The 23,580-nt window shown below is 40.6% G+C and overlaps 1 protein-coding gene across 2 annotated transcripts; it reads right to left on the reverse strand.

Moving 5' to 3' along the window:
* Positions 1–2,346: 2,346 nt before the first annotated feature.
* Positions 2,347–18,554, reverse strand: npm1b (nucleophosmin 1b). 2 transcript variants are annotated; one of them, XM_035649844.2, is made up of 11 exons: positions 18,408–18,553; positions 18,030–18,112; positions 16,931–17,050; positions 16,597–16,690; positions 16,328–16,419; positions 16,088–16,143; positions 15,881–15,953; positions 11,489–11,584; positions 7,124–7,219; positions 6,945–7,019; positions 2,347–5,646 (listed from the first exon to the last, which is right to left on the reverse strand). In XM_035649844.2, the coding sequence occupies exons 1-11, from the start codon at positions 18,454–18,456 to the stop codon at positions 5,593–5,595; spliced, it is 888 nt and encodes a 295-aa protein (XP_035505737.1). In that variant the 5' UTR covers positions 18,457–18,553; the 3' UTR covers positions 2,347–5,592. The 2 variants fall into 2 exon arrangements, with proteins under 2 accessions (XP_035505737.1, XP_035505738.1); XM_035649845.2 differs by lacking the exon at positions 2,347–5,646 and adding an exon at positions 6,009–6,855 and having other exon boundaries at positions 18,408–18,554.
* Between the last annotated feature and the right edge of the window lie 5,026 nt (positions 18,555–23,580).

Below are 23,580 nucleotides of genomic sequence, written 5' to 3' on the forward strand. Positions count from 1 at the left end.
ACTTTGAGCAATTTTTAATTTTTTTTTCAATAATCTAAACACCACAAACAAAATCATCAAAATTGTGACCCGGAAGCACTTTTCAGCAGCACCAAAAAAACGGATGTTGTAGCCGGTTTGCTAAGCTAACGCTAGCTGCTTACCATGTTGTAAAGTTGCGACATTATTATTGACAGGCTGAATCTGGAAAAAACGATGCGGTGACAACGGGGGTTTGCACATGAACGTCAACGTGTGTGCTGACGTTCAATTGCAAACAACCGTTAAGGAATTTTGAGAGGCGTGCGGTTACCGACGCTAGCGTAGCTTTGCTAACTTTAGCTAACGTGGAGGTGTGACAGCTGAACTGGAACCACAACACGGACGTTTTGGGCTATTTCGACTTCATTCTCAACATTTCGACTTTAATCTCGAAATGTATAATACATTTTTAAAATCCCCCCCCACCATTTTTCCCCCTTATGCCTGGCCCTAATGCTCTTCCATACAAGGCTAAATACCACTAGAGGTGAGAAACTACAAACATTTTTGAAAAGATATGATTACACCTGCAATAGACCAGCATTAAAATGACCATAATTGCATTTTGTATTGCAAGTACACACTGTCCAATGGAACGGATTGGAAATGGAGCACTACTTGTAAACGCAATATTTATTAATGCATATAAAAATGTGATTTATGCTCTATATATTTATATATACAATGGCTTTTCCCACTGTGGGACAGTGGTCTTAGACTTTTTGCTCAAAAGGGAATCGCAGGCCAACTTTTCTTAAATAAATTTGTAAGTGTGTCCTTGAGGATCTCGGTGTGTGTGTGTGTGTGTGTCTGTGTGTGTGTGTGTGTGTGTGTGTGTTTGTGTCAGTACCTTCAGGCTGCTTCAGTCAAACCCTGGACTGGAATTCGAGTCAACCACAAAGGGGGAATTTCCACGTGCCTCTCAGTCGCCGCGTGTGGAACATAAAATCGTGCGTCACCCCGCCGCTGCATCCGCCAGCGCGCCTCACTTCCTCGTGACGGCGATGGGGCAGCTCGGCTGCCAACGACGTGACGTTTGACTCACGGTGCAGGTAAAGGTCTTATCTAATTTATATCATTATGGAGGCTGGCTTTGGAGGTGGAGGCTGGACTTCGCTGCCACCCAGTGGCGGCAACACAGATTGATGGCATTCACAATATAAGGAGGGAAGGGGGTTATTGTATAAGATTATGACAACGAGGAAGACATACAGAATCATGCAATCTTCACTTACCAGATTTCGCCTGTTCAAACTTTGCTGAGGGCATCCAAAACATCTCAGAATGGCTGTTTCTAACCATCTCAAGTTGAGTCAACCACCAGAAAGTTGCAGCTAAATGGCCTGTGTTGAATGAGACTCAGGACATCAACGCTGGTTCAGTCCCCGGCTACTCAAGTTTCTCCAACGTGTCTTTGTGCAAGATGTCGAACCACCAAATTTCCCCTGTGCAATGTGTGTGTGTGTGTGTGTGTGTGTGTGTGTGTGTGTGTGTGTGTGCGTGTGTGTGTGTGTGTGTGTGAATAGACAAGTGGTCAGTGAGACAAGAGAAGTTCTATGTACTGTAAGTGCTGACTAGTCCCGTTTACTATTTAAAGACTGAACTTGTGGAAAACTGGCAATCGACAAAAGTAACTTGCACAGCTCAGACAGTGATAAATAACATAACCGGGGTTTACGGTTGGTTTTAAATTTATAGGTTTTTAGAGTTTTTTTTCATTTTTCCATGGGTCCAATACGTGACATTAGAAAAATGATCAATGATCATCTGGGCGCAAATCCTGACTCAATTTTACTGCTTCACAAGGACAAAGTATATCTTTAAAAACAACCATCTTGTTGCAAAAAAAAAGGTTGTACAAAAAAACAACCCACAATAAAAGTATGGAACAAAAGTTTACATTAAAGCCCAAGTTTCTCCCGATTTAAATAAATTACTCCAAAACACACTTAACAAGGTCTTCTATTAATAATCCACTTTTCTCAATCACATTGTCTTTTACAACCTGTCTTTTGGTAAACAAGAGTCATCAGATGACATTTCCCTCCTGCAGCCACAAAACCTTTAAAGAGCAGATCGTTACAGCGAACGGTTGTTTAACATTTTCCTCAGTGATAAAAATAGGCAGATTTTTCTAAAATTAAAATGTTCATAATCCCCCCCCCAAAATATCAAAAGGCACAACTTCACTACCTACATAACATAATTTTAAAGTTTCATTTAAAAAAAATAAGGCCAATTGTTTCTCGAGTTCTACTTCTACATGCTGCACTACACGTCCCGGATTATATTTAAACTAAAACAAAAAAATCTGAAATGTGTGACTCAAAGTCCCACCAGGATTCACTTTATTCGGGTAAATGATACAGGAAGATAAAAAAAATAAGATGGTTATATATAAATATCCACCATCAGCCATCATGCATCAGTGACGTTTGACTAAATGGACAAAACTCACTGTCTTTCAAAACACGCTGAGCCCGTTTTGACTAAACAATTCCATTTGCATCAACACGTGCAGCAGGTAAGTAATGAATCTATAAAGTATAAATGATGAATACATTTTGTTTGCAATGGTCCTATATACTCACTACCACTCAAAAATCCAGAAAACCTTGTGTAAAATGTATAAAGATATTTCTAAAAGCGATATGTTACCATGCAAGCTGCATTGTAAACAGATTAGAAACAAAAAGGGTAAAGAGGGAAAGAAGTAATTACCTCTTGAAACAGTTAAACTACAATGTTTTCTGCAAACTGTGTCTGTTGAAATCCACATTTCAACCAGATTCCTGTTAATACTTAAAAAAATAATGAGCCTCCATAATACACCAGGTTATCAACAGAGGTCACAATCTTTTTTTTCTTTCTATTTTTTTTAATTTCACATATTTCAACATAATTAGGTACTTGCTTCACAACTATTCAGTACAGAATCAAAGGATGACAAACTAAAGACGATAAAAAACAGTAGTGCTGAAATTAAACATTAACGAAAACTGGACATTATTTAAAAAAACTTTTTAACTGTTTTTTTAATACTCAACATAAGCTACTTCTACACCAAGTAGAACACAGCATTTAAAAAATAAAGATCATGACAAACATATCCAAGCTGCAGAACCAGCTATTAGCGAGGGCAGATTGAGCATAAACTCAGAATAAAAATAACTGTTCAGCTGCCGTACTTGTAAATATAAGCAAGAGAAATTAGTGACAGAAAAAAAAGAAATGTATGAAAAGTTTCCAGAACAGGACGAAGGACTCTGCCACGAGTTTGTGAAAAGCTAAAAACTAAATCCTAGGACTGACAAACCTGAAACTCACTACAGAGAGAACATTGTTACAGATATGTAAAGTCAAATTTTTCAGATTTAGGGGAAACTTTAATGAAATAAACTTGTTGAAGTCATTAAGTTGACACCTACGGAGTTTCAGATATAATTACAGGCGATGGGCTGGTTGAACCGAGCCGTCCGATTGGATCATGTCCACCTGCCAGCATTTGTCTTGTAAAACACATTATACGGGATCATAAACACATTATAAGCACCAGTGTCTGCTTATTGTCTTCAGAGCAAACGATATACAAACTGCGTTCTTTACGGGGGTTCCTGTAAAGCTTTTTTTTGGGATATACTGTAACACCTTATGATTATGTCGTGTTAAATAATGCTAATCACAGGCTTGCTATCTGTTCTTTAATGAATTGGAGCGAACGTTAATACGACGACAGCAGTGCCAACTCGTAAATACACTCCTGGGGGCTTGTTAACAGTCGACTTTTCTTATGTTCTTTTTTTCTTTTCTTTACTTTTTGTCTGGACATCTGTGTCGGTTTTATAGAGCCCATAATACTCTTGAGATTTGTGTGTATGTGTGTGTGTGTGTGTGTGTGTGTACTGAACTTAGTTATTTTTTTTTTTAGCTACAGATGATATTTGGCCGTGACCACTGTAATTACTACTCTCACACGTTACGACAGATGCTAATTCGCTTTGAAAGGAAATAAAATGCCGCGTGAAATAGACCCAGTCAGCAGTTTTGTAGTATTTAGTATTCCACAACCTAAGATACATGTCCCTAATGTAAGCCCAGAAACGTTTGTATTAAAACTATTTTAAAAAACTGAATATATGAAACGTAAGAAAGGTCACGACTTCACACGTCCTTGCAGACATACGGACCTCGCCGTTTTTAAGTGAAATGTTTTAGACGTGTTAGATCATTTATCTCATTTGTTTTATCGTGGCAGGGGACAGAAAAGTTGAATCTTAGGTAAATAACTAAAATTTCTAAATACAGTTATTGCATGTCAAAATCAAGAGAGAGATTTCTGTACAATGAGCTTGAGCAGACAAATGAACAGTACAGTCTGTAAGCATGGCTGCAAGCGTAAAAATGCTTTGTAAATCCACACAGATGATTAAAAACAACGAAGAAAAAAATTCGAAGGAAAATTATATCATCAGTGACAGATGACAGAAAAAAACGCCCCTCTCTATCAGCCGTCTTAACTCTTACTGTTCAGTTTCACACAAAATGGGACTCCGGTTTACAGATCAGTTGACAGCAGAGATATTTAAAGGCACATTCTGCAAAATCTCCTGTTGCAGTATTGACGATAACGAGGAGGAGGACACGGGTGTCTCGCAAGCAAAGCACCTGAAACCAGGCTCAGCCCACATGGCCAACGCATCGACCACCACCAACAGGTAAAGGAAGTGATATGTAGACACGAACAGACGCCATCTACAGGCAAGGACACAACCAGTATCTGCAATTTGATGATACAATATTTATGTACTCTTGTACTATATATGCGTGGTTAATGAGTTTGACCGATTTATCGGTTGGCCCAATGTGAGGCTTTCACAGACATTTTGGTATCTTCCTTCGTGTTTGCCGATATGAAAAATTGGTTGGGTTCTAGTTACCAACTCCTCTTTTCCTTTTTTTATAGCTGCTGTTTAAGGACATATATTCTGCTTCTTAGCAACTTCATGTATTGGATTTGATGTATATTTTTTTATCAGTGGCGACTCTTGGTAGAAAAAAACCCCATTAATACTAATACTGTTGCAAACCTAACATACAATTATTTTTCTTCTGGGGCAAAAAAAGGGGATAAGATCAAAAGGAAAATTTGAAACTTTGTTGTTACCAAAAAAATTACATTTATTGTCACTATTAAAACCTGTGTTAAAATGAAATAAATCAAATTGTGTTTAAAAAAGTGTTAAAATTGTGAGAAACCGACATCTACAGATCCTAATTCACGGTGCTGTTATTCTCCTTTCCTGTAGTTGGCGCAGATTGACATGTGACAAAGTAGCGTGTGTGGAAAATGTGGAGTTTGTTTCGGGGAGGTGCTTTAGATCGAAACATCGAATCATTAACGTCTTCACCCCTTGTTCAGCGCTCGGTCCTCCCCGTTTCCTCCGATTCAGCGTTTGCAATGACGAAACAAAAAAATCACGGCCGAGCAGGAAATCTTGCCGACTGTGCCTTTAAATGTCCTGCACGGTCCAAAACATACAAATGCGTCAGGGGTACGAGTTTTTTTGTGTGTTACTTCTTCTCAATCTTCAGTGTTTGTACGAAACTCCAGAGGTCCTTGACCACCTGAGGACGCCGTGCGGAGAGGACAACATGGGGAGGAGAAGAAAAAGAAAGAGAGAAATTATAAATCATCCAAATGAAGTGCTATACGGCCTGAGACGTATGACTTCACTTTTTACTACAACATGCATGTCTCGCCGGTGGGAACGTCGAGTTTAGACGGGGCTGCTGGGGGAACGACGAGGGGTTGGGTGGGGGCAGCAGCACATACCAGAGTATATGACTAGGTGCTCCAGGTCTGACAGATCTCAGCCTTGGCTGATGAAACCAAAGCACTTCCACAGATGTTTCTACACACTGGGATCAACAAGCGCTCCCCCAGCCCCAACTCCACCCCCCCGCCCCATGCCTTCCCTTGTCCACCCGGCCCTCGCTCCGCTCTGAAAGAGCTATCACCTGCTCTCATGACTGTACGGTTAACGTCTCAACGCAAACTTCCCAGGCTCATTTAGTCTGTGGTGATAATCTACAGGGTTTTTTCCGGTGGTGGTGGTGGTGGGGGTGATTAATTCACGCTCTGCAAAATAACGTGCAGGAGCCGTTGTTTATCTTCCGAAATGACAAGCAGTATTAGAAAAGATTTAAGTCCTGCATTTAGAGAGACCCTGTGTGAGGGGTTGGTCAAAGGCCTTGAATGTGAAAGAGACTGGTACCATCCACATACCACCGTCCCTTCATTAAGGCTACAAAAGACACACACACTACAGTAAATCACCAAGAAAGAGTTTCTGCCTTGGCAGGTGTACTCCCCTTCCATCTCGAAAAGAGCCCGCTGACACAAAAACGAATATAATTCAGAAGAGAACACGCTGTGCCGGAGAGACGTTGCGAGGCACACCGGACAGCGTGAGGTCAACGAGGACAGCGTTGAGGAACAATAATGCATTCCTGGGTATCCATCACGGAAGAGGAGCTTTAAAAGCTAAAAATGAAGGTGGATGTAAATGTGTCTATGACGACTAAACACTCGGGAACTGGAGGATTTCTAGAAACATGGCAGCAAAAAATTCCCCCTAGATATTTTCAGATATGGGTTAAGGGGAAATTTAATGGAAAATGTACAAGGGGGGCTGGCAGGAAACGTTTTGCGGAAAATGTCCACAACAACACTTGCGTTCTCACGTGCAGCCCCTCCAGAAAAGTTCAGGGAAACGTCCGGACTTCAGCACGTCTGATAACATCTGAAGAAACTCAATCCGTAGATTGCAAAAGCTAAAAAGCACGAAAATTGTGTGTAAAAATAGCAAGTGCAATGTAAAAGCTAAAAATGTGCATGTACAATAACTTACACGGTTACTTACATTTTTGTCGGAGATTTTAAAAGAGCTCTTCACGTAATTCTCGAACTTCTGCTCCGACTTCGGTAGAGGTCTCCCCTGACAAACGAGGTGCCGTTAAAAATCATCATCTTAAAACCGGGCGTCAGACATTCAATTAAGATGGGTCATTTGCAAAAAAAAAAGGAGGACGGCGGCCTTACCTCCTTGGCTGCTGTCGACAACTTGTTCTTAATCTCGGGCAGAGAGGGAGATTTGGACGGGCCGGCCTGGTGTTTGTCTTTGCCTGGTGCAGGTGTCTGTCAGGAAAAATACATCAGCGGGATAAGAAAAACTGATCAATATGTCAAATAGAGAGATGTTTAAAGGGTTGTAGTAAAAAGGGGAAAAAAAAAAAGATGGCTTCATATTTTGCCACAATATTTCTTCTCCTACCCTACTTTTTATTTTAACAGAAAATTGCTAATTCTAACTCCTTGGTGATGAAGTAATTCACTGCAGGCGGGGCTACAGCCCCGTTGTGACCCATTAAGACCCGTGTGTGTTTACAGACTTGGCATGGGCAACCAGCTGGAAGAGGATGAAAGCATCAGAAAGGACAACAAGTTCTATCCTACTTACACCATTTTTTTTTTTTTTTTTTTTTAAATCAAATACATCAGGTACAAATTATGTTTTTTATTGTTTGCATCATGCAGGAGAGGGGAAAGCCCCGACTCTTATTGTTTGTCAAAATGGGCTTTTCCACTGAAGGTGAATCCTAACAACTGAACTTAAGGGTGGGGGTGGGGCTTGTTTCTCCAACAAAATGTATACCGTCATCAATTTGATGAGGAAAATATGACACTTTTTTGTTTTGCTTTCTGTTTTTGAGCATTGAATTCGACAAAAACAACTTTTTGGGAACCTTGAAGATGTGATTTTGCCGCACAAAGTGCGCTGCGTGTTTGTGAAGAGAAGAGCGGCGTGAGCTAGCGGCCCACAGGTGTGTCCAGACTTGGGCAGTGGAGGCCCCCAGAGGTCCTCAATTAGGAAGTGTCTGAATGTGACACGACAATAACACACACACACACACACCCAAGTTGTACACCATGACTGCATGTTACACAAGCCGCCGAGCTTGTCCCTACATGCAAAGCCAGTGTGGAATCCAGTGAAATTGCAGGGTTTCATTGATAGCCAGACACACATTTGAAAGAAGAGAGGAGCAACTCATAGAACTACTTTTTTTGTTTGGAACCAATCAAGTGAAAAAAACAGCAAAACACGATTCTGTTGTACACTGTGGTTCTGCAGGTTCTCTGGCGGGAGAACGGCGCTGTTCATTTCACTGTCTGGGTCTTTACATTGAAAGTAGATTTGGGTCGAATTTAGATTTTTAGCTATTTTTCATATTCTAATTTCTGTTAATATAGTCCAGATTGGATCATATTCGTCATTGTTATTGTTGAGTAAGAAAATGAATCAAAATATGCTGATTTAGCAAGATCTGCTCTAATTTTCAGCAGATTTAAGCTGTTACAAACACAGATTTGCCACAAATGACTTCATATAGTGTCATTTGTTTTACTTGGAATAAAAATGAAGTGAAAATAAATGTGCAATTTCTGGCTATGCACAAGTTACACGTGGAAGTTTAACCGCACCTGTAGATAGCAGCTCCAGTCTACACTGTACACATCTACAGAGATAAGATGAGACTTAATTAATACCACACCAGGGAAATTTACTTTTTACAGAAGCAGCAAGAGTCAACGGCATCAGGGAAAGAGGTAGATAATAAAATTATAGCAAAAATATATGACACAAATGAAAAATAACTACACAAAAGAAGCCACAGACACTGTACATTGTCTTGAGCCTGGGCAACTGAGACGTAGACAGAAAGGCAGTAGGTCAAACTATGTTTCTTTTCTTTACTAACTGGTTAAGTTTCTAAAAAAAATTTTTCCATACCCAAATACCTCCAGGCTCTGGAGAGCAGGGTGAATAGTTAAAAACAGGTGGAACGCTCTTTAAGAAGAATAAACGATCTCTGTAGTTTAAAAAGAAAAAATGCAATAATCTGTCCCTGTCCCTTAGAGATCTGCATTTTATAGCACAGATCAAAAGGTATTTACTGAAAAAGCCTTTGACACACATGCCACACTACAAAAAAAAAGAGCACATGCTGCTGGCTGCTGGCCAGAGAAATGCACTACGCATTTATTATTTACGGGCAGCTCTCCACTTCCAAAGGACAGCTGTGGACCTGAAAACAGCTGATAAACACACAAGGCAAACACACGCTTTTTCATCTGGGCCAGACACTGATTACAGATGCCACGAGACATGGAACTTAATCACAAGCACGCTATCATTTGATGCGATCGCTTGTCTCCAATCCAGTTTCAAACACATGGTTGTGACACCTTTGCTCATCAGGTCTGTCTGGGATGGTAATTATCATTTTTTGTGGGAATCTTGGCTCTAGTTTCTGGAAGGGGGGGGGACCGTCAGGTCACTGGGAACTGGGACTCTAATCCAGAGGCTGGAGTCGGTAGAGTCATACTTTAGAGGCGAACATTAGCTTAACGGGACAAATAAAATGGGCACTAACAAGGTAGGCACCTGCTGCAACACATGTCAATCAGTCGTTAAAACAATGACTCACAAGCCTTTTGGGATAAGCCTGAGTGAAGTGGTTAACAACTTTACGACTGTGACGTGTGCTCCAAGGCATCGGGCTTCTCCAAAGCCATCAATCAAAAGACACCAGCTGCGAGATAAAGTTACCTCAGATTAGCACGACTCGAGTTCGCTCGTTCTCATGACAAAGCCTGGTTACGCAAGGTGGTGTCAGCCACGGTGTGAAACCGCGGCACTGGCAGCGGATCTGACAAAGCGAATCTAATGACCAGTCACCTGCATTTAGGACAGAAGAAGGAAAAAAAACAAAAAACAGACGTCCACGCCCGCTTCCTCGCTCCTCAGGGGCATCTGGAAGCGCAAGCTGCACCAGACATCAAACGCCAGTAATGAGAGCAATTGGGAGAAGGTGTGTCCAGGAAGTGAGGGGTGTGAAGAGGTTGCCGAGAGGGAACAGTTGTTGTGCAGAAGTGGAAGAGGGGAAGGGGGCAGCCGGGAGCTCCACGGGTCAGAAAGTTAAACTGGTGGGATGGGTTTTTTTGGCGACTCGCTCGGCCATTGGCTAATCCCCCGGAGCATTTAAAAGCCACCGTCTTATGTCCGGACAACGGCCACAACAGAATTCGCTGAACTCTCCCCTCGGGGCGGGGGGGATGGATTTCTTGCCTCGGGAGTATAGCGACCCTGTGGCTTAAGTGTTCCACGTGACAAAAAAACCACAGCGCTTTCCATGGAGACGTCACACGACGTTTACAATTTTCTTACGGGTGTGCAAGTGAGTGTGACGGTATGCCTTTAGTGTAGCCAGCATGTACGCGTGCCAATACATAACACCTTATCTAAACGGAGCGGTCTATCAATCATTTTTATCACAGCAACATGCTTTGTGAAATTGACATACTTGCAGAGGAGCTTGCCAACTTGTATTCCCTGATCTGTACGTGCGCTACAAGGGGCTCGGGGGCCATCAAAGGTGGCTGCAAACTTAAAGACGACGGGGTCGGGCCAAAGGGTCGCAGGTTTAAACCTTGCCCCAGGAGACCTCCGTTTAGAGGTCAGGTGTGTTTGCTTAAAGAGAGGCGGAGTTCAAGCGTTTGGGGTTTTCTGAGAGTCAGCTGCCCAACGCATTCCATCCAAGAAATTATCAGGTTGAGCTAATTGTGATGTGGATTTATCGCATTCCTCGGGGGTTGGAATGGGAAGTTTGTTTTTTTTACCCCAGTTTTAATTGTGAGTGCCAATAAATACAAACATAGACACACCGCGTTTCTCTTTAAATGGTTGGAGGTAAATGCTTGTTTACAACTGCTTTATTCATAGGAGCATTAATTTCTTTATTGCTTTCAGTCTGCTGGGATGTTAAGTAACACAATACCATTTATCAAAGTTGCTTCGAAATGTCACCTTTGTCTAATCTTCCTTAAGACTCCCATTCCCATAATTCCAAAACAGGTTTTCTTCCCTACTTTTAAGAGTGACACAATGTCTTTTATTGAACCCCGGTCATTCAATATGGCCGTTGACTTTTGACTGTAATCTGGCACAACTTTAGATCGAATTAATCCTTGTCCATTGCGTATTATCTCCAAACAAATTCAGTTAAACTAACAAAAGAAACAGGCCTTCGATGGGGAGAAGAAGGGGAATTTCACAGGGAGGGGTGCACTTCTGGATGGGCTTACCAAACTTTAAACCTTATCCCATTATTTTGCTTAAATATGAATAATAATTTACAGAGAACACAGGTCCGACTTTAATCCACATATAAACCTGCGTCGCCTTTCCAATAAACAGAGTTGAAGAAAAAAAAATCTGGCTCTTAGTTGAACCGTATACCTGATCCTCGTTCTTCAGCCAAGCGGCTGTCAAACGTCTAATTCAGTAACAACAAGCCAACCACAAGTTAGCAAAGCAAGAGCAGGTGATAGTCTTTTCCATACCTTCTGTGGTTTGACCGCAGATCCCGACGGCTTCCCTGCAGGGCCATTTTGTTTCACCGGAGTCTTGTTGGGCTTCTTTGCTGAAGATTCTCGCCTCTGACGAAGCGAAAAACACAAAAAAAAACACAAACAGTAATCATAACAATAAATTTCATTTATAGAGCACTTTTCATTGCTAAAAGCAATCTCAAAGAACATCCACTAGATGACATCCTGATATGGTTTTTGAAAAGATAGATGTACCAGTGTGCTTTGCAGAAATGCTCATAAAACAAGCAGAACACAAAATGTCAGATAAATTGATTATAGCTCAGTTCCAAAGTGAGATGGAGCAACAAGCACCTGTAAGTGTTATTAATATGTCATGAAAAAGCACTTTGACTACATTTGAGGGCTCTGAATTATATCTGCATCAAAGGTGATTCACTTCAGATAGCTTGCCAATTTCTATATTCAACAACCGCCTAAATACTGTATATGTTTATCAATGTGTCAATGAATGACTGTCTGTTCTTCACAATGAGTCGGCACTCTCTGGGGCCTTGCTAGTGCCGTCACGTTGTTTTTGAAAACTCCCATATCAAAGCACTAATTGCCAGGCCTCTTTTACAGCTGACAAATTATAATTGGCATTTAGCGTAATGCGAAACACGTTTGTGGAAAGCGTTTGCATTTGTGGTTAATTTTCTTCAAAGCCTCTTTTGCCACGAGGCACTCACATCATTTTCTCTCACCCCTTGCAACATCAAAACAATATCAATGCTGCACATGTAGACGCCTTTTAAGAGCACTTCAACCGAAGACGACAAAAAAAAAAACTACATTGTGCAAGAAAAACAAGCATAACAGGCGTTAAGTCAATAAAAAGAACTAAAGCAGCAGTTGCAGTCCTAAATCTTAAGAGGTAATCATTTATTCTGATTGTCAGTAAATCAATAAAAAGTTAAGGCTGTACTCAAAAACATAACGACAACAAAACCAGGTATGATAAGTAACTAAAATCTGAAATTATCCCCCTAGAACCATTGCTGCATGAAATTACAGAGGAAACCCTAGACATGCTGGGTAATTTCTCACTGATCAGACACTTAGTACCCCAATAACCCGTCATTGTTCTTCTCCCTGCACTGGAGGCCTTCCCGTCAGGTTTCCACTGCTCTCAGGCACCTGTGTAATTACCTTGTAATAGCCGAGGCAAGTACCTGCATTTCCTGAGCACCAACCCCTTTTCCTTGCAATCACTGGTATTCACCTTGGAATGGGCTAGATGTGTAATTGCCTGTGTTGACATAACTGCTACAAGGCAATTACACATGTAATGTCCTCGAGCGGTGGCTGGTAACACAAGATGCTGGGAGGCTGTTTCAGTGCAGCTTCAAACGCTATTTTGTTTTTGAAAATCAAAATGATTTTAACACACAAGGACAGTTTTTTGGATGGATGCAGCGGCGAATGTATTTATACTGATTTTAGATGACTTGTTATTTTTTTTTTCATTGGGTAGTGGAATCTTTTTTTTCCTTGTGTTTTATTTTTCTAAGTAGAAGCAACACTATTCAGGAAATTGTGTGTCATTGTCCTTTGTAAAGGTTTGAAATGTTTGGATGAAAACTGGACAGGAGAAGTTAGAAGAGAGTGAGACTTCTGTCTTTCATGTGTTGAAGATCTGCTAAGTGTTTTTTCAGTCTTTCACCATGTGGCCACATTATTCATCTTTGTGCTTTAATCTTGCTCTTTATTAGACAAGTCAAAACATTAGCTCCATTAATTTAGGTAAAAGGTCACAGTACAATAAATTTCTATTTTGAGTCCCAGTAGTGACTAGAACCCGTCGGATTTATCAACTGGCCGATATCATCAGACATATGGCTATCGGAGTTAATGTTTGCTGATATGAAAACTCTTTTTATTTTTATTTTATAATAATGTTTATGTTCAAACTGCATCAGTATCAAGCCTCAATTGCATTTCTGTAAGAGTTTAAAAAAAATAATATATAAAAACATATGTATGTCAGCAGATATGTCGGTATCAGAATATTTTTACTCCCTTATATCGGTAACGGCATCAGACACTAAAAGAGTATATCGGTCAAACTCTGGTATCGACATTAGTGATCACAGTCTCGTGTATAGAAAGTTTAGCGTTGTGTTGGAGCAGTCAGAGACATTCAGACCTAGTTAAAGTACTTTATATGGATGTTTTTGTTCATTCATTAGCTTTTTATTTTAATTTAATATTGTATTGCTTGTGTCGTGTTTTTTAAGGAACGGCACTTTGGCCGACTCTGGTTGTTTTAAATGTGTTTGATCAATAAACTTGATTTGACGCCAAGTATTTGTGACACATTTTACGTTGGTATTCAGGAACAGTATTCAGGTGCGATATGACAAAAAATAAAGAAGCATGTGTCTAAAACTAACAAAGTAACTTTGTAGAAGTTTGTTTCTTCATTACTAAAGAGTGAGACAGGACAACTATGGCCTCAAAGAGAAGTAGGGTGAAGAAAGGGATTAAGGTCGTAGAGGGTAGGAAGAAGGGGGGGGGGGGGTAAAGAAGGTGGAGGATTTGGAAGAAAAGACAACAGAATAAATCAACAGGTGACAGAAATGCTCAGCTGTCATCTGACCCTGAGGCGAGGATCGGCGCTCACGTCGCAGGTATGCGCATCTGCCCTGCTTTGATCTTTTGCCTGGCACAGTTTGCACTTGGACAGTGTTTAAAAAAAAAAAACGAGGCAGATACACACATGCACCCACACACACACACACACTTGCCAGTGATTGCGGTAACACGCAAAAAACAAGTGTTCAAAGGCAAAGGCCAGGTGCAAAGCTGAAATGGCATGAGACGATAAAAAGGAGCAATCATATTAACAGTGGGATGACAGAGGGACAAAGATATGCAGCGTTACAGAAAAATGTGGGGGGGAGGGAGATTTCTCCCACCACCGGTGCATGTGTGTGTGTGTCTATGACAGTGCGTGTGTAGTGAGCTTCTCTGCATATGTACTGTACATATGTTTGGTTGCAGCCTGACTTTTCTCACATATGTATATGTGGACATCTAAGTGTACATGTCTACAGTGTGTATATGCATGTCTGGCCGTGTGTGTGTGTGTGTGTGTGTGTGTGTCTGTGAGTGTGTGTGTCTCTGTGAGTGTGTGTCTCTGTGAGTGTGTGTGTGTGTGTGCAGAATAACATAGTGCTGTCTTGTTGGTGAGACGGTGAGAATTCAAGCAGATTACAGAGGAGAAATCCGATCATTACGCCACACAGACCCTGTGTTTTACTCGCGGAAAACAGGTGGGTACATGAGCGAACAGGATGAAAAAGTTCCATGTTTTGTATCATACAAAAAAAAAAAGGAGGTGGACGGTCAGTGAGTGCAGGAATGGGAAGGGCCAGCTGCAATGAAATGCTACCATAGGATACAGTCTGTGGGAGTTTTAAATGATGGTGGTAGAAAACCAAAAGGGGGGGAGTGGGCAGTGAGCGCAGAGCAACCCGAGAGAAATTCCTTTTACACAGAAGAAATGTGAGAGGAAAAGCCCTTGGCTACCCTGACACCTGGTGGACAACCGAGGACTGGAAACACTCCAAAACGAAAAGGATCAAAGCTTAGAGACCTACAAGGACATTTAGTTTGGTCTGAGCAGTGATGGAAGTTCTTACTTGATAATATTGAGTCAAAAAGACAAAACCTGCAGATGACATCTTAACAAAATCGAATTCCAGTCTATTCAATATAGTTCAAAAATAATTTAAACTATTAACGCTCTCTAAAGCCTTGAAGGACAGACTTATCTATCCCATCTCATTTTGTCGCTAAAGGTTTTCAGAACATAATCTCTATTTTTACTATACAAGCACATGGTCTAAAGCACAGGACGCAAGGCCATTTACAGTAGAGTCCAAATCCACATTTGCTAGTTTAAATGCAGCAAAAAGGTTACTGCACCAAACGCATTAGTATAAAAAGTATTTAGTGCCTTAATCAATCGTGTGTGTGTTACTCTTTTGGGGTTAAAATTAAACCAATCACAGTTGCCATCTCCCATTCCCTTTAAAATTAATTATTTTATGTCCAGATTTGCCAGGGAGAGAAGAAAGAATGATTCTCTGCAAAGGAAACGGTTTCAGATGAGTGTGTTTAACAGGCTGAATATATGTGGGTGAAAAGTGCAATCACTGTCTGCAGCCTCAAGATGACCACACCTAGTTTTAAGACCAACATGCCCGTGGGAACATTCTATTTAAAGTATATAAATAATCACTCTCTAACACAAATAACCATTCAAACTTATATACACATTTTTGACTTGGAACAAGTTTAAAATATTTCAAACTGTGCTTTTTGTATAAATGTAACATAAGAACAGATCAGGCTTACTTTTTCCAGCTCTTTTCCCACTTTCTTCGGAGACTTCGCAACGTTTTCATCACTGTCCTCGTCTTCATCGTCACTACAAAAGAGCAGGAAGAAGAGAAAGTGGTGTTATGTGAAGCACTATGACAGAGGGTGAATAACATAATTCCTAAAATGATGTGTGCCTGTTAATAATTTTAACAAAAATGTATATATATATATTTAACATACTCATCGTCATCTTCGTCACTGTCTTCTTCATCATCGGAATCCATCTTGAGTTTTTTCTACAAGGAAAATGAATCATCAGTACTCTGTTAGAAACCCCTTCAGAAATCAGAAATCACCACATCGGCCTCAGAAACCTTTCAAACATCATTCAGTCTTTCTATTATATTTAACAATAATACAATAAATACATAAACCACATTGAGCACTTTCTGCTGCCAGAGAACAAACTGGGTTAACTACCAACGGAGGCTTCTTCCCTGACATCAGGCTTGCTGGTCGTTTCACTGGCGACGAGTTGTTCTCCTCTTCTTCGTCCTCCGATTCCTTCACACCTACAAAGCAAACACAAGCTCAATCAACTTCACTCACAGGGAAGATGGAACTACACATTTAAACTTACACATTGTTCCGAAAGTAGATACTTATTTTTTTCATGTGTTTATGTCTTTAACTCCAGCAGAATGAAAAGTGACTACAGCAGTAACAACAACAGCGGCACCAATACTCACTAACAAAGTGCTGCCCGCTGATGTGAACGGGTCCGGAGCCCGACTGCAGACGGAAGGTGATGGGAGGAGTGATCTCAAATCCGCCTAAATTCATCTGGACAATATAAGAGCAACAATTATAACGACGATACACACTTTTAAATAATTACCACATACTATTTACAACCAGTAATAGAAGTATTTGCATTTATGTTGCCAAATAATATATTATTTGTAATTTCATTAAATATTTAACAGTCTAAAAACTATAATTTAAACATTATTTACATATATCAGCGAACAACAGCCCCTTAAACGCTTCACATAATTCTTGTCAGCACTTGCAGTGACTCACAGAGGGCAGCACGGACGGCTTCAGGACAACAAGTGGCACCTTGGTGGTTTTTCCATCGTATGTGAGGCCCTCGACTTCCACCATGTGGAAGTTATCCTCGGCCTCAGCTCCCAGACACACCTGCAACAGCAGCACAGGCGATTCTGTAGCAGCATCACCATCATCCATGAACGTCATGGTATGATCGGACAAACGCAGCCCCCAGGGGCTGCACCCCCCTTGTCTGAGGTTAGATGATAGATGGATGGATGTACATACTTACTTGATTCCAAACTGGGGAAATCTGGTGTTACAGCACCAAGGTATCAGGCACACATAAGAAACATATGAGATAAAGGATGGTAATAGGCGCCTATAACAGAAGACTGTTATTTTATTTTCCGTGATATTCTTAGAGAGGTGGGGTACAATATTTCACAGCAAGGGATGATAATGTGCTGTGTTCATGTGCTGATATTGATTTATGTCTATATGTTCTTTTTCTTTCTTGTTTGACAAACATTGGTTTGTATTGCAGTATTTATTGATGCTTCATATGTCTTCAAATGACAAATATATATATATATGAAGAAAAAATATAACAACTGCAAAACTATACAAAAATAAGGAATATATATATATATATATATATATATAAACTTGATTTCACTTGATTGATAGTAAAAAATAATTCATGTTTTAAAACAATTAATTGGACACTACATTATTAACAGTTTACAGTAAAGATGAAAAAACAATGGCAGGGTGCATCTTTTATAAATAAAATAATCCTTCATCAATCCCACTGTTGGTAAATGTGCAGTGCAAAATCAATTTGGAAAAATAAAAAAAAAATAAAAAAAGTAAACATGCAAAATTAGAGACCAGCCTTTCTCAAAATTCAGGGTTGATAATTGCATTACTTTAGCTAATTTTAAATTTTGACAAAAAACAAAAACAATTCCGGTCTAAATGACAACACCACGTGTTTACATCTCGGATGCAGGTGTTCAGGACAGAGTAGAGACACTAACTACACAAACATCTGTACATATTTCACACTTCTGGTATTTCCCTCGTGATTCTGCTGCGGCGGTTATTGTAACGTGCTCTCTCTTACCGCCTTGAGTGACAGCTGCTGCTCCGTATCATCGTCGCCTACGTCAACTTTGTACTCGCGTCTGTCCGATTTCAGGGTGCAACCTTGGGGGTAGAAGAAAGAAAACACACGTGCACCGTGTAACTAATCTTGAACAACACACACAACACACACACACAACACACACACAATAACACTACTAGAGACACTCGAGGCACCCGCATGCCTTTCCGGGTAACTAGCTAACAAAAGAGCTGGGGGCAGGCAGCGCTAGCCGGCTGTTTTAGCTAACTTCCGGCGTCTTTAAATGATAAAAGGCTACTCGTGCGTGACGACGAGGCACTACCGAGGACTGTGCGACCGAAACAATGTCACGTTCGACGGGGTAAACGAGCTCACCGAACAGGTACATCTGTGGTCGGCTCGAATCTGAGATGTCGTCCTCCATCTTTGAAGTGGGCGGCTACGCTTCTGGAAACTGGCTGGTTTGAGCGACGCATGCGCCGAGCCAATGAGGAAGCAGTCGGCGTTCGCCGTTTGAGCCAATTGAATTTGGAGACGGGGCGGGGCGAATAAAAACTGAAGGTTCCGCCGTGTAAACACTAGATGGAGCTGTCATGATATAGATTGTTGTAAAAAAATAATAATAAAATAAATAAATAAATATATGTATATATATATATATATATATATATATATATATATATATATATATATATGTAGAGAGAGAGAGAGAGATTGACTTTTGATTTTTTAAAAACAACTTTTATTAAAATTTACCAGAAAACATCACAGTCCTCTACAAATGCACTAAAAAAAATAAAATAAAAAAATAAAAAATGAATGTACTGAATAAATCAAGACATAAAAACACAGAGTGAAAGATGAGCTCTTCCTCCTTCACTGAACACACAGCCGTGGTGAAGCACCACTGGTTTAAAAACTCCTTTATGTCCTTCATCAGAGAGTGGAATCTGAAAACCACTCTCACAGAAGAGAGAGAGAGAGAAAGAGAGAGAGAGAGAGAGAGAGAAATAGATACATACATACATACATACATACATACATACTTACATACATACATACAGATAGATAGATAGATAGATAGATAGATAAATACATAGATAAATACATACATACAGATAGATAGAGAGATACATACATACATACATACATGCAGACAGATAGATAGATAGATAGATAGATACATAGATACATACATACATACAGATAGATAGAGAGATACATACATACATACATGCAGATAGATAGATACATACATTTATACAGATAGATAGATAGATAGATAGATAGATAGATAGATAGATAGATAGATAGATAGATAGATAGATATATAGACAGACAGACAGACAGACAGACAGACGGACTGACGGATGGATGGATGGATGGATGGATGGATAGATAGATAGATGGATAGATAGATAGATAGATAGATAGAAAGATAGATAGATAGATAGATAGATGCACTTTGTTGGGTTCCTCGAACAAGCATTACAGCTTTTGCATAAGATTGGGATTTTCTCCCTCATGTCCGTCACTTAACGTGCTGTTTGGTCTAAATAAAAGAGGCCTTTGGTCAGTGATATTAAAAGTCCGGCCCAGGGGGCAGTTGCAGAGTCTTTGAAGAGTCTTGTGTGGTTGTTAAAAAATATTGATAACAACACGGAGAGCCATTGCAGGCTCTGGAATTAATGAAGTGTGAAACTTTCATAAGTGCACATTAAATCATCTTTATCCACGGAAAGTGTTAGTTTTTAGGAAAATGGCTGTAACGACAATTGTATCTGTGTGAGTACGTATATTCTTTTTTGGGGTAGTGGATTTAAATTATGACTATATATCCTCTTTTAAGTTTAAATACAGTAATATATGTATATAAGTCAGATGGCCAATTGCACATATTTTTTTGGGAAAAACAACGATGCTAAACTTTCGTGTTATTGTAAGGGATGTATTTCTATTTTATTGAATTTTCTTTCTGAAAGTTTTCATTTCTCCCATTGGAGCTGCTGCCCTGGAGCTGGTATAGAGACGTTTTGCTCAGAGGCAGTGCAGCAGGTCAGGCTTTAACAGGTTGTAACAAGGGCTTGAATCAAGTCCAGTCAGTAGCTGGACTACTGTCTACTCACCAACTGTTTCTTTTCTCAGGCTTCTGCTCTTTCCAGTTCAGCGCTGAAAGAAAAAAAAACAGTCTCTATCTTCTACTCGATTTCTGTTGCGAAGTGAAAGGAACGTGAACCTCCAACAATATGTCTGAAATGGAATCTTCTGACCTCAAGTAAGTGCGTGTTGGCACAGTGGCACTATCGTCCAAAAGAGGCGCAGTCGTCATCTTGCATCATGGCCTGACAGCCTGAGGAAAGCTTGAATGTGTCTCACGCTGCCGGAACACGTCTGCACGTCTGTTCTCACGTCACGGATGTGAGTGATACTGATGTACGTGGACTAACTCAACACATTTGTTTTGCAAGTTGGTGCAGATTCCGTTGATGCAGATTCCAAAAAAACTTTGCTCACTGTAACATTGATTCCTCCTAAAACCAGATTTAATTTTTTTGGGGCCATTTCAGCTACATTGAAGCCTCTGAGCTAAAAGACCGTTCCAGTTGCAGTGTTTCCACCGACTTGAGATGTTGACATATTTGCGTGTGCATGTGTTTATTTTGCATGACCCTGTTAGCTTGTCTGCACATACAGTGGAGTCGAAAGGGTGTGGCCGCACTTTCCCATTCCCACATCATTGCTTGTGCCTACACGTGTGAGCGAGGGCATGCATACAGTGCGTGAGCGTACGTGAGGGGAGTCATGTCAGCAGGCGGGAGATTCTTCAGAAGGCGTCAGTCCCGCCGAAAGAGACCTTCGCTCTTCACTCGACTCAGCTGGGAGTGACTCCACGCTCCTGGACTTTCCTCCTGCAACAACCTCCAGATGTTCAATAGCCATCACGTCGGAGCAAAGGCGACAACACGGAAATATCAGTAAAGAGTAAATCCACCCCATATGAATATATTGTTTAATATTCACTCAGTCTCCCAATTTGTCTTCTTTTTGAATGCATGCAAGAAAAAGTTATAGATTTTTGATAAAGCCAGCGTCTTCTCTCTTTTGAGGGATTTAATTTGAAGTTAATCAGAAATAAAAAGTTTCTTCACAGGCACTTTAGAACAAACTCAATTCAAATTTGTTCCTCTGTGCCATTTAATCTGTGTTGTCAAAACAGTTACAGTATAATCATTTGTCTCCACTCGGGAAGTTAGTCACATTTGAATTAAAGGAAGCCAAAGGCCAACACAAAGAACAGTATTTGTTTCCTGAGCCACAACACTTTAGAAAAATCAAATATCCCAAACCACTTTGGTTCCTCTGAGTCATTATAAACGGTTCATAAAGAGATGTCTCAGGGAAATATGTTGCGGAACAACATGTGATGAAATGTTTTCATTAAGCTGTTTGATGTTCTAAATCAAATTTTTTCACATCTAGCCGAATAAAACCTTTGTGATTTTCATTTGTGGCCACATCAAGATTCATAATTGTAAATACCTACAATAGATTTTGAGCTAACAACACAACACTGAGGATTATTAATCTACAGCAGAATTCCTCTGCAATATCCACTCCACGCTAATTTCAGGTAATTCAAACTAACGTGCTGTAGCAATATTCCCCCAATACATCTGGAACCATAAAGTCCTTTTGTCAACAGAGCCTCACATGTCAACACATGAGCCGTGGTCTAATGTGTGAGGGGGGCGGATCCTTCAGGCCTCCAACAATCTGGTGGCTGCAGCAGCTGCCATAGCCTGAAAAGGATTGTTATGGATGTTGACTTTTATCATTCCAATAAATGAAGTTATTTATTTATTTACATTTTGCTCATGGATAAATAAAAATGTTAAAATCAGCCCGACCTGCCAGGACACTACACATAATCTTTATTCATACGCTCTTATTCTTATGCTCAGTTTTGTATCAGGGAACAAATGTGCCGCCAAAAACAGATTAATCCACTGAATTCAAAATAAACTCATGATCAGGATTAGATTATTTCGTACCAAATGGTAACTGATTGTACTTCTGCACTATTTCCACTGTTAATATTTCATGTAAATTCTTTCAATTTATTCTTCTTATTCTCTATATTTTTTTGCAATTCGTATATATTACATTTACTTGTGAAGATATTGAATATATTTTTAAAGTGTGCTGTGTGAAACGTGCTGCTGTTACACCGGAATTTCCCAGCCTGGGATGAATAAAGTAACTATCCATCTATCTATCTATGTGCATCATCACAGGCCTTTTCCGGTTTATCTTGCATGTCACATACAAACGATCCAATAATCTCTTACAACACTGAATCATCATTTATAAACTGAAAAAAACCCAATATATTATATATAATAATAATAATATATATATATAATATATAGGTCGCCAAAGAGGAGAAGGTTAAGGGTCAAGAGGACAGGTTGTTGAACACGGTAGTCGCCTGATAGCTGAGTATCAATACTGGACAGTCTGAATAAATTTGAATTCTGACAATTTGTATCATCAAACTGTAAAATATTGCAGTGACTGGAGGTCAGCCTGCATTTCTGTCTCTCAACAAGGGGAGCGACTGAGTGGGACACGGAGCACAACCCAGGCTCTGTGGTGAATAGTGTTTTTTAATTTTTTTTTATTGTGCCTCTGTTCGGAACATGGTGCTTGATAGGAAGTCTGATATCCACCAAGCCTCTTGCTCTTGTTCATCTTGTGTGGTGACATTTTATTGGATAAGCACGGGGCTCTTTGGTGGCGACAGAGAAGAGGGGGGGTGGAGGAAGAAAAACAAACAAACTGCAGAGGCCATGACAGGAGAGGAGAAAGAAGGAGAAGAAAAAAGTCTGCAAGCACCTGTAGTGGAACACAATGCGCGGTTCTGAAAAAAAAAGAAGGAATTTTCTCCGAAATGGGCCAAGTCACGTCTTCAAGGCGTCCGAGGCGGAGAGATGAGAGAGGCAGCAGGCGGCGGAGGAGGAGGAAATGGGGGTCTGAGGAGGCGTCACCTGGAGGACGGCCCGCCACTGACAGGATCCCAGCCAGGCGAGGCGCCCTGAGAAGAAAGCCCCCTGAACACAGGGCGCCGTGTTTTAGGGGTTGGGGTGGGTTGGGTGGGTGGGGGGGGGGTCGATGAGGTTGGATGCAGCTGCAGACAGCTGTTTCCAACCAGATCATCAGCTCGCTCTGATGCAGAGGGGGCTCGAGCAGGCAGATGCCAGCGATATCCAAACAAAAGGGCACGGGATGTTTGACCCCCGGGGGGGGGGGGGTTTCTTCATGTCAGGTATTTCTTCAGGCACGTTTTGTCTGCTCACGGTCCAAGGCAGTCAGACGTGGTGCAGAGGAGGCCGTTTTTTTCTTCTGTTATGACCTGGGTGATAGGCATTCGCATGATAGCGGTTCTTTTTTGATTTGCGGCGATAAGAATGTTTACAACCGCCTGGTGTGTAGGTGGCCATGATTCACAGACAATAATGGGAGTCAGTGTCCAAAATGGCTCCAACCG

The sequence above is a fragment of the Scophthalmus maximus genome, chromosome 9 (genome assembly GCF_022379125.1).
Source record: "Scophthalmus maximus strain ysfricsl-2021 chromosome 9, ASM2237912v1, whole genome shotgun sequence".
Taxonomy (NCBI): domain Eukaryota; kingdom Metazoa; phylum Chordata; class Actinopteri; order Pleuronectiformes; family Scophthalmidae; genus Scophthalmus; species Scophthalmus maximus.

Coding starts and splice junctions, on each gene's coding strand:
- npm1b (XM_035649844.2), bottom strand. CDS start 18,456: ATGGAGGACGACATCTCAGATTCGAGCCGACCACAGATGTACCTGTTC. Junction 17,051..18,029: donor AGCAGCTGTCACTCAAGGCG/GTAAGAGAGAGC, acceptor CTGCTGTTGCAG/GTGTGTCTGGGAGCTGAGGC. Junction 7,220..11,488: donor CTGCGGTCAAACCACAGAAG/GTATGGAAAAGA, acceptor TTTTCCTGACAG/ACACCTGCACCAGGCAAAGA.